Source organism: Takifugu rubripes, chromosome 9, assembly GCF_901000725.2.
Source record: "Takifugu rubripes chromosome 9, fTakRub1.2, whole genome shotgun sequence".
Taxonomy (NCBI): Eukaryota; Metazoa; Chordata; class Actinopteri; order Tetraodontiformes; family Tetraodontidae; genus Takifugu; species Takifugu rubripes.
The window spans coordinates 4,237,407-4,248,830 of record NC_042293.1 but is presented as its reverse complement, the minus strand read 5'-3'; the positions used below and the strand labels follow the sequence as shown (position 1 = coordinate 4,248,830).

Sequence of the window (11,424 nt, the reverse complement as noted above, 5' to 3'; positions counted from 1 at the left end):
GTTCAAAAATCCCAAATGGGTTTGTCTCTCTTAAAATGTAAAAAAGTAAACAAAAAAATTGTATTTGTTAGATTTTAAAACGGTGTATTTATTTCAGGCAACTGCTTTATGTTTAAATGAGGAATTTCAGCATAAAATGTAGGTTACTATGGCTACAGGTGTCTCATAAGGAATGCTTTACTAGTTGTACAATAGCAAACTGGGATTAGAATCATCTTCTTATGAGGCATTAACATTAATGAAGAGTTGCTGCGGTGCCACATGTTCGGTGTGAAGTGGCGCTCCCCCTCGCTGGGGCTAGTCGTGGAGAACTAACGCTTTCCTCATCAGCCGCTGCGTCAGAGGAGAGTTTGGTCTCACGGTATCACGCTCCATCAGAAGACATCTGCAGGGATTGAACGCGAGATAAGGACATGAACACGTATCCGTGGCAACAAGCTGAAATGCCAACCTGGTCAATAATGAATCATGCTGTAGAGTCAGGGACGCCTGGTCTACGCGTGCTGGGTGTATCTCAGTTAATCAACACAGATTTCCACGCACCTTCCCAGTTTCTGGTTCCTCTTCTTTTCTGATTTCATGGCGGCGTGAACCATCAGCTGACTGAAGAGATCTCTCTGTAAACAACAGTTAACAAACCCTTAAATAAAACCCAATCAGAGCCTGTGTGCTGTCCTGCCGCCGCTCTGCGGTACACACTGTGCACGCCGTTCCGCCGCTGGGAACAGTCAGGGACACAAAGAACACGGAATACATCAGCGGTCCATCAGAACCCATCATGCACATGCATTATTGATACAGGACATCGTTAGAGAGCATGTGTTAGTCTTATCCGAAGGACTTTTCGCCAGTTTCACATCGCCACGGCGAGCTACGATTGAAGGTGGGATGTGTGCGGGTGTGGTTTGATAACAGCCATAACTGATGACCTCACCTGTGCGTCGCTGCCACCGATTCCCAGTATTTTATAGCGCAACGGGTAGAGCAGCTCGAAAGCCCGGTCGTGGTTTCCCTGGTCATACTCCATCATGGCCTGACACATCGGCACGCCAACTGTCCCTGCCAGATGGTGCTGCTGATTGTTTCCTGGTTCCCTGTGAGTTTGCAGAGGAAAAGAGTTGCAATTTTGAGTGGGATTCTTTTTAAAGGGGTATCATTGATGGAACACTGTGAGGCTGGATTATTAAATCTTTAAATATATAAAAGCTGCGTGTTGTTTTTTGACTGTTGTAGAGATAGTGGAGGGTGGTGCACAACATAGAACTGAGCTAAACCATCAGATAAAATTGTAATTGCGTTCCCTTCTGTTTCAAAAATATATCAAAATAACCACAAAGCAAAGAGTTCTCGGCTTTTCGGGGCTGTTTTTGTGTCAACTTGCCAGAATAAAGACGATTATTATGATGATAGCAAGAACTCTATACTGAAGGATTAGCGGATGCTTTGAGTCTGAAAGATATTAAATGGCATAACAACAAAACCTCTGATTATATAACAGCACCAACCTTCCAAACCAAAAAGAGTGAAGCACTGTATTTATTGTACGTGAGTAATTGAATTAAATGAAGGCAGCGCACATCCTCGGGATTTCTTAAAGAATTCACACAGTTGTCTTGAGGGCTTCTTCTCCTTAATCCTTTCATATTCATGCTGGAAGAACTGAGCACTGGTTTAAAGATGCAGCCTTTGCGAGCATTTGTTGGCGGTGGAAAAATGAAAAAGTATCTGTGGTCAGACGCCACGGATCTCCAGAGAGGCAGCAGATGCCCTGGCAGCTGCTGCAGTGGGAAGAGCCGGGCCTTGGAGATGCCGAATTCCCATTCTGACAGCACCCCGGCTCCACCTCACCATCCTACGCGTGCTCTCATCTCACTTTTACGTAAGGCCTGAGTGGCTCTTATGTAACACTGACAAGAGCGTTGAGGTGCGTGGTGGAGGTGGGGGTACTTACTTAGACAGTTCCTGGAGGCCTTCCAGTAGTCGCCGAGATGTGCTGCTGTCTTTGGCTCCCAGTGAGACCATCAGGAAGTGGAAGTCGTTGAACAGGGTCACGTGATCATCGCTGTGAGGTCGCGTCACCCGGAACAGCTCCTGCCAGCGATCTTTGACGCACACGCCTGGCACAAAACAGAACATGAGCCGTGGATCTACAAGAAAAACCACCAGAAGGTGCTAACATAACTCCCCCATTAACCTACAAATGATGTCTCTTTGCTAACCTTTCTAATTAAATCAAAAGCGACTGGCTGCAAAAATAAGAAATGAGCATTGCTCCTTTTCACTCATTGGGATCTAAACTCGGGAAGCGGCATTGAGGCATAGACGACAGTCTGCTAATAATGCCGCTCCCTGTACAGTTGAAACGGAAGGTCACATGGCGAACGTACGCAGAAGCATAACGAGCAGCAACACTCCAGCTAAGGTTGCAGCAGCTTCTGTCAGATGAACGTAAGGTTCTCATTAGACATTGTACAGTAACGTCTTCGTTAACTATGACAGTTTCCATGTTAAGCTTCGCCGGTTCTTCTGGTTAACCCATATCTTACCCTCCATTTCCAGTCTGTAGAGCAGCGAACAGGCATCGACAATGTCCAACATGGCTCCAGAAGATTTACAGAAGCGGAAAATCTGAAGATGATGGGAGAACATGTTTTCACTGACTAGGAAAACACATTTTTCCGAGAAATAAATTTTTCAGAAAGACATTAACTAGACTCGCCCAACACGGGTGGTTAAACATTGATGAGAATCACCCGCATTATCTTTGAGTAAAGTGGTAAGTAACACTGTGAGATCAGCTCAAAGCACTGAAACAGAACAGAGCTTTACTTCAGTTCAGCCTCTCCTACTTTGAGACGGGATGAAAAAATAATCAGCACTTGACAGAAAAACATGCATTTAACCTCCATTTGTACACACTTTCAATCAGAACAAGCCCAACATATTGCTTTTAGTCGGCCTTCCCCGTACACTGTTACATGCTCAGCCCTTTAAGGGACTCGCTGTGCACACACTCAGAGATTCAGTTGAATCTGGATCCAAACCAACCTTAGAATCAAATATTTCCAGAGCAGCTTCATATTGTCCCTGCGTGGGAAGAAGAAACACAAAGACAGACTTATAACCTGTGACAGGACATGAACACATTCGAACATGAATCTCGCATTATCATAAATAGAAGTTCCACACCAGTATCGACTGCTGGACTGAACCCTACCTTCTCTATGAAATTCAGAGCCCAGTGCCAATTGTTGTGACTGGCCAGCATGTCGGCGCTCTGGAATGAAACAGTACAGATGTCAGGATGACTTTGATTGATTACGCTGACTAATCCGCCAACTGTGGCTTTACCTGCCAGTCCTTCTCCGTTCTCTCAAAGAAACTCAAGCTCTTGTCCACTTCCGCCCTCATCTCGTACACGTGGGCCAGGGAGTGGACGGCCCAGGCATCATCTGGAGTCAAAGCGAGGCCCTGCGCAAGAGTGCCGTGTGAGGACAAGCACGGCAGTGACACGCGGCCCTTCGGGGGCCGTGCCGCCGCTCCTTTGATCCGTAATGTTCCCGAGTCTTTCCTTGAGTGAGCGCCTGCGGCGTGTCACAGCACGATTTGTGTATTACACATTCAGAAGCGGAGGGTCTGGCAGCCCAGCTGCCGCTCAGCGACACCGTTCTGCTGCGAATGACTTCTGCGACCAAGCTGGCGCAACTACAGCACCTCTGTCGCAACAAGGCGCGGATTTCAAATCTTACCTCCATCGCCACCTTCTCGGCCTGGTCATAGAGGCGCGTCTCCAGAAGACCGAAGGAAAGCATCCCATTCAGATACCTGTGGAGACAAGATGTCCATCGCATCTTAGACTACAGGGCAGTTGAACCTTAAATGGATGGAACCTTAATGCATGTTCTCTTTTGAATACATTAACAGTTAAAGGACCTAAATATTGGTCTTGTAGTCTGAATCTGTACCTATACAGAGGGTTGTGTGGCTTCCAATGGGGCAAAACACGGATCACAGAGTCCCTCATGGGCAGCTGAGCTCCCATGTAGAAGTAGGTGTCGTGAGCGAACTTGAGAGCCGTCATATCGGTAGGGTGGTCGAGCAAAATATCCTCCCATGCATCAGCTGCCTTGGGAAAGTCCCTACAAGAAACAAAATAATTATTCTACCATGTAAGGGAGAACAAGGGAATGTGCATTTCCGGGTAGCACAGCATTAAGTTGCTGGACTTCTGCATTCGTCCTGCAGGACTGACCCAAATTCTCTGTTGCCTAATCTTTCTTATTTATTTGGGAGCAAAGGTAGCTCATGCAGGCTCTATTTGAGTCAGTTTAGCCAAGATTACAAATTGCCTTTAATAACATAATTATCAAAGATCTTAAAATAATATAGTTACGTACATTAGTATGTTTGTGCAGAATTAAAATGTAAAAAAAAAAACCAACACTTTAACAACTCAAGAACTCTTTAACCAGAGGCTTGGGACTTTCTTCAATATTTTGTTAGAAATATTGAAGAAATATTGACCTACTGGTAAAACTGGTTATCTCACCCCTGAGAAAAGAGCTCCATCGCTCTGACATGGAGCTTCTCTCTGTGCGTGATGTCCTGAGCATTGGCAAGCTCCACGGTCCGTCTCACTGCACCGGCGAGACGCTCATTCAAACGGGTCGTGCTCGCCGTCCCCACCAGCTCCAGGCCTGTGCTGATCATGTGACCCATAACTGCAAGAGAAAAAAAAAACAAGTAGTCCCTGTCAAAAATGATCAACATCATTTCTTGCTATAAATTCATCCAAATCTGTAATGGTTAAACGACATAAGTTATCTGCTTCCTGCTTTTATATCTGAGATTTACCAACACACATGGCCCCTTTTGCAACTTAATCACATGAAGAATAAAGCATCCATTGTCAGTTCAAATAATTTAAATTAGATTAGACACAATACTTACCAAAGTTGGGGTCAGCTGCTTGGAGAGCAGAAATGCATCCTTCAATTCCTCCCATAGTTTCGTCATTTTTCCATTTCACATACTGAAAAAAAGGTCATTCGTTTATTTTGATTTCATATCATGGTGGTATACATTGTAGGTAGACACTATGTGGAGACATCGTGGAATATGTAAAGCTGTGTTTGATGCAGGAACCTGTGTAAGTATGGCATCATAGAGTTTGCAGGCCTCATTACTGCTGGTGGACAGTGTCAGACCTTCGTCTCGCCAGGCCTGCAAGAACATCGTCAGAAGGCACATCAGGTCACCAAGGAAAAGAAAAGTTTGTTTATTTTGTTTTGTTTGTTTAAAAGTTTATTTTTGAGGAATCAGATCTCCTCGGGTGAGAGAACTTACTTTTGCACTTTAATGCACGCTATTTAACGTTAAATAGCCTTCACTACTCATTGTTCCATTTTTTTCTGTGCTTTAAAGTGAATTTCACCATGTCCATTAAGGTTCTCATAATTAAACGCATTTTAAACTTAAAACTCTTCATGCTGTTTGTAAAGTTATTTCACTCACCTGACAGTCCCTCCAACTTGCAGGAGTCATTTGGAAGCGTATTTTTATTCACTTGTTTGTCTCGCTTCTAAAGCCGCTGCGCAACTATTTATGATATGAGACACCGGATGTCTGAGTTACATGTAGTGATTTCAAAATAAAAGCACAGAGACGGGTGGAGGATTTAAATTTATATTAAAAATCTTTTTAATAAAGTTGTCTGCAGCATAAAAACAGCTTATATATATATATATGTGTGTGTGTGTGTGTGTGTGTGTGTATGTATGTGTGTATATATAAAAATCTACAATATTTTCTTTTAAAACATTATCAAAAATTTACTTGGTACGGACTCAAATAACCACAAACTCGACCCATGAGCGCATAGATTGAGCCCCCCCGATAACATTTTCTGGGCATGGGATCTGCTCATTTGAACACAGTTAGGCAGACTTTATCACACACCATCTTCACCATAAAAGCTCAAAGTCTTCACAACTCATGTTTATTATTGACCTGTTTTTGCGCAATGAAACAGGGAGCTTTGGACTTTTAAGGTCAGCTTTAGCTCTGAGCACTTATCTACTTTTATAAGGAGTGTTGATCAAGGGATGAGGTCCTGTGATCAATGTTGTGTGTTAAATAAATGAGATTGACCCATATTCTGTGTTACTTCATGTTTATTTGTTTGGGAAAGGAGTCTAAGAGGTTCACCTATGTTAGAAACTGGCTTTACCGTCACCAGGACAGTTTGGCAAGAATTCTGCAAAGTTGTATATGTGCAGCAGAGCTAAAAGGGAAAACACCTTACTGTCTCTTCAGGTAATGCCCGTGTGCTTTCAATATTCGAACGTTTCATCCTTCAGTTCATTACCAAAAGTATGGATGTAGCATGTAGTTTTATGGATTCTTTTGTTTTATATATACACACACACACACACAGGTAAAACTGGACGTCTCATCCCTGAGAGAAGAGCTCCTCTCCATGTTTGTCACCCTGAACCCGAGAGCAGAGCTACCTGTAACGATCCATAATTGCAGAATGAATATTGAAAGAAACTCCTGTCTATATGTGTCAGTTTCCCCCAAAGCACCGTTTCTTCATTTATTTTGGATAAGTTGCATATTATGTCTAGAAAATCACCATGCCCTTTCAAACCCCCCCCCCCCCCCCCCACACACACATTAAAAACACCCTTTAAATGCACCCACCAGATAAATAAAGAACTGCATTGTTTTATTGTGTCTCATGTACATCCAACACTGCATCTGAGCTGCATTTACAATACGAGTCGTGTCATCAGAAGAGTTTACAAATTAGCACTCAAATCCTTTACATATAATACACTTTGCACACATTAATAAATATGAATACAATCAAATTTTATCACGCACCACCTGAAACATCCCTTAAAACTTTTCACAGCTCATTCCGAGTCATAAATATTTTTTTTGTGCTGTAAAACAGCGACCGCCTGAATTACAGTCGTTATAAAGACCGACAGCAGAGAGATAAAGCATCCTGTCTGATGCTGATGATGGGAGACGTGTGCAGAATGTTAGAGTTGTTACCGTTTTACAAAACAAACATCTCAAGTTCTAGTTGGAACAAAGCTCAGATACATTTAAAAAAACAAAATAAAACACTAAAAGTACAAAGAATCCACATGAGAAAGGCATCTGGTTGCAGGATAAAGCATTAACACTGCTATAGTGGTGAGTGTAGTGTAGTGTGTTAGATACTGCAGCCTGTAGACACACAGAGAGGGTGCTACAGTGTTACGGGATTACCCTTACGGGCAGGTAGTGAGTCACTCGCGTTAACCTGAAGGGAGATGCGGTTGTAAAGAGGACCACCGTTGCTAAACTGTGTTCGTACAGTAAGCATTCTGATGCTGTAACGGAGTTTAGAAGATCCCTGGCACTCTCCTGTGAATGCAAGAAATGTTAAGAACAGATATAAAAACAGAGGAAAAAATGTGAAGTGGGTGTGGTTCACTATCAGGTGTCAGAGAGGCAGCATCAGCGAGGTGGGGTGGGGGGGGGGGGTCCTTCCTCCAGAGATGGAGGCAGGGGCGGGGCTTCAGCATGTCAACACACCGTGGGCTAAGGTTCAACAACAAAATAGGAGCGTCTAATTCACTTGGAAAAACACACAGCTTTACAATTCTTTACATCAGCAGGACCCAAAGACGCGTCTTCCCTTTAGACATCTGAAGCTCGGCTTTACACAACTTTCTCCCAGCGGACCCGGCTGCTTCGGAGGACCCACTTCAAGGCTGGGATGATAAAGCTGTGACTGTACTTGTTTCTCCGCCCACGGATGGAGGGAGCGAAAACTGCAATGTGATTAACAAGGACCGCCTTCAGGGCAGAAGTTGCGGAAAGCTCTCCTACATCAGTGGAGATGGCAGCGAGTCTTCCATACATTCGCTGCTGCGGGGTGGCCGGTTCAGCCATTTTAAACCCAGTTCAGGCCCAAGCCTTTGGAGAGCATAACGGCCTCCAGGTCCTTGTCTTCCTCCTTCTCCTGAAGCCTCTGCTCCTCCAAGAGTGCCACAAGGTCGTTCCGCTGCTCCACCACCTCCAGCATCTCGTTCAGGATCTGCTTCTCCTTGGCCAGCTCCTTCTCTGTCTTCAGGTGATCTGAGGGGAGGTACATCAGAGTGTCGGAGAGAGATGAGAGGAGAGCGGCTGGTGGAGCCGTGACAATACTCACCCTCCACAGCCATCCTCTCCCTGAGCTCCTGCTGCAGTCGACTCTGCCGATCCTCCAGCTCCAGCTCTCGGGCACTTGGGGACAGAAAGAGAACACATTCATCTATTCAGTTCCAAGAAACAGCAGAAGTAACTCTTTCAGGAATGGAAAAAGAGGGAAATGAATAATTAATCAGATTTCTAAACCTGGCTTGTAGATGCAAACATCTCAAATTAGCAGCTAGGGAACGTAATAGAGTAGATTTACTCAGCTAAATACAGAAACATGTTTCCATTTACTCCTACTTAAAGCATCTAGTTGGTGTTTTCAGTATCTACATGCAGCATTTGATAGGGAAACGATCAGCTTTAGTTCCCAGAATTCAGATTTTGATTTGTTTGAATTCTTCCCCCTGTAATTTAACAACTATGGCGTCAATCTCAACCATGCAAAAATACGCATGCGTGCTTGTCCAGGATGACAAGTTAAATAAATATGGATTAGGTTTACTAAAGTAGCTATATTGCAACGTGACATATGTCACATACTTTCAGACTCAAGTATCATACATTTACTGCACAGATGTATTATAGATTGACCTTTTTTTTCCCCCACATTTATTCTCATTCGCTTGTGTTCTTTGCGTCGTACTTACAAAATCATGAGTTCTGACTCATAGCGGACCAGGGCGTTTTTCTCCTGAACCAGCTTGAACCACTCCTGCATTAGCTTGGGGTCGTCCTTCTTGCCCATGCCTGTGGAGGACGAAGCGGCAGAGTTTGATTGACGGGGCAGGCGGGCAAAGAAAAGGAGGGGGGGAGGGGTGGGACGACAACACTGATGACACGCAGACAACCACTGACACGGGTGACGCAGACAGTCAAGCCAGGGTGTCCTCGCTTGACGGTGAGGTGGAAGGCACACCTCGGTGGTCGCTCGCGCCATTCTCAAAGCCGGCGCGCATAAAATGGGGGTGGGGGCGGGGGCGACGCTGACATGTGCAAACACACAAACACGGCGCACACGCGCAGCAGCTGCAGTGCTGCTGTGGAGAATGTGTGTAAACCCAGTTTGGCAGCTCTGACAGTAAATGCCCTTTTCCACCAGGGCTGGGTAGAAAGGCAGGAAGAAAAAAAACCCACATTAATAAATAAATAAAAGAAAAAAAGCGGCAATCTGCAGCTGAGAGATTGCAGCAAAGTAAAGCCAGTATATAAAAAAATAAAAATAAAAAATCTTTCCCAGCACGAATATTGACCTGCCAGCGGAAATAAATAATCCTGTTTTGATCCCATTCATGCGAAGTCTACTGGGGGAAATAATAAAAAGAGAAATCTTGAGTTCTTATGGAATCTTCGAATATTTGAAATGTTCACTAGATGACTTATCGGTGAGAGCAGGCTGCCGACTCTCCGCTCCTGTTTTAGGGCTGTTTCGAAGGTGAATTATGTTCTGATGCGCTGCTTGCGTTACCGCACTGCAACGTCGCACCCTTCGTGGCCTGGTGAAGATGAGCCTGTATGCTGCGTGGCTTGGCTGTGGAAGAGGAGGCACAGCGTGCCCTTTTGTGATGCCGAGTGGTTGGTCTTCGCAACAGCAAAAAAGGGGAGACATGCAAAGCTGCTTATGAGCAAACAAATACATCAAGGAAGGAATTAGACTTATACAGCTTCCCCACCATTCCGACTTTTAACCCGGGAGGCTCGTTAAAAGGCAGAAGCGGCGCCGAAGAATCGCACTCCAAACCCAAAAACTTTATGCAGACTTCCTATTGACAGGTGTTAGATGCACAACAAACCATTAATTTTTAAGGCTTGTTTTCTACTTGACTCGAATATGAAAAGGACAGGAAACATCACACCATGCGATTTTCTCATCCACTGAACCGCAAACCTGCCTGCGAGCAGCCGGTGCTCTCAGGTGCTCATCGCTCAATTTTAGTAGCGGTTTTATGCTTATATCACACTTTGAGATGAACCGCTGCAGAGGATGCAGATTTATGCTACAGCACACACGTGCAAATGCTGATTAATCTCACGCGGGAGAGCACAGTAGTTTCCCCATTTCAAGAAAGACTGAGAGTCTCAACATTTCCTTTCTGAAATAAAGAATATAGAGGCTGTAACAGGGTTTTTTTTTTTGACCAACCGACTTGACCGTGATCGCGCCAGAGGAACCATTCAAAGTTTGCATGGTCCGCTAAGGTTTCCGGGCCGAAAACCAGCATGTGATTGTGGCCATGTCATGCTTGAACGGACATTAGGTGGATGGTGCAACCTTCACCCAGCACGCAACACCTTAAATGAAGCAGCCAGGACTGGCATTACCTGGTGCAACCGATTCCACTTTTCAACCAGGTCGTACTATGTTAAACGCCAGTGTTATGATTAGCCTACATGAAGCTATACGATTGAGATAGTTTGACAGGCTCTGTGCATCACAGATTGTGGTACAATGACTCTGTGAGGGGGATTTGGCACTATTCTGGGGAAATCTACTGAGCCGGATCGCACACAATCAGTGAGGAGGAGGATAATAAGAGACAGTGCAAGGGGATAGTCCAGTTACGGCAGGGCTCGACGGCTGCCAAGGCAATCCCGGCACAACTGGCAGCAGGGGCGGCAGGGTTATGTTACCTTCAGGGGACCAGCAGGGGCAGAAGGAGAGGGGTCTTCGGGATTGGATCCGTGCAAAGGTCTCAACTTCCATGAGATAAAGAGGAAGGGTGCGGGGGGAGTGATGAGGATAGATGATAGAGAGAGATGGGTGGAGAAAGGGTAGAAGTCAGAGAGTAGGGGGGTTCAGGGGATGATGGATGATGAGGAGGTAGAGGGGTGTGTGTGTGAAAGAGGGAGGACATTAAGGAGATACATGAAAACAGGGGCAGGAGCACTGATGGTACAGAGAGGAGGTGGAGGAGGCTGTTCTGGATGAAAAAAAACGGTGAAATTATGAGGCTAGAGCATACAGAAGAGCCAGGACAAGGGAGGGGGGTAATCCTCCTGTTACATCATTTACAGTTCCGCTGATAATCCTCTGCAACCGGGGGAATATTACCAAAACTTCCCTGCTTAACTTCTAAATAAGAAAAGAAAAACGGAGGCAGGATCTTGGCGCATTTAGCTCCGCAGAAGCAGATCATTAGATACAGGAAGCTCCTCCACATTAGCATGACAGCTTCTTGCAAACAGGTGAAACGGAGCATGTTTTGATGGGGATGACACAGCTCTCTC

At 45.1% G+C, this 11,424-nt stretch overlaps 2 protein-coding genes across 9 annotated transcripts in view; both read right to left on the bottom strand.

Annotated features, from left to right (window-relative positions):
• Window positions 1-63: 63 nt before the first annotated feature.
• On the bottom strand, window positions 64-5,630 carry ttc38 (tetratricopeptide repeat domain 38). Of its 2 annotated transcripts, XM_029842154.1 has the most exons (15): window positions 5,515-5,630; window positions 5,146-5,223; window positions 4,951-5,032; window positions 4,550-4,721; window positions 3,966-4,139; window positions 3,750-3,825; window positions 3,352-3,471; window positions 3,218-3,277; window positions 3,049-3,087; window positions 2,754-2,807; window positions 2,547-2,628; window positions 1,952-2,117; window positions 935-1,094; window positions 544-617; window positions 64-385 (listed from the first exon to the last, which is right to left on the bottom strand). In XM_029842154.1, exons 1-15 carry the CDS (start codon window positions 5,542-5,544, stop codon window positions 298-300), a joined length of 1,455 nt encoding a protein of 484 aa, XP_029698014.1. In that variant the 5' UTR covers window positions 5,545-5,630; the 3' UTR covers window positions 64-297. The 2 variants fall into 2 exon arrangements, with proteins under 2 accessions (XP_029698014.1, XP_003967248.2); XM_003967199.3 differs by lacking the exon at window positions 2,754-2,807.
• A 1,074-nt stretch (window positions 5,631-6,704) lies between these two features.
• mical3a (microtubule associated monooxygenase, calponin and LIM domain containing 3a) overlaps window positions 6,705-11,424 on the bottom strand; it is a 63,593-nt gene continuing 58,873 nt past the window's right edge. For 4 of the 7 annotated variants that reach the window (XM_029842311.1, XM_029842312.1, XM_029842313.1 and 1 more), the window contains 3 exons: window positions 8,847-8,946; window positions 8,213-8,286; window positions 6,705-8,139 (listed from right to left, as the gene is read on the bottom strand). In XM_029842311.1, the coding sequence (XP_029698171.1) occupies window positions 7,955-8,139; window positions 8,213-8,286; window positions 8,847-8,946 (359 nt within the window). In that variant the 3' untranslated portion in view covers window positions 6,705-7,954. Of the gene's footprint in view, window positions 8,140-8,212; window positions 8,287-8,846; window positions 8,947-10,827; window positions 10,894-11,424 lie in introns of all 7 variants that reach the window. The other 3 variants (XM_029842308.1, XM_029842309.1, XM_029842310.1) reach the window with 1 other exon arrangement.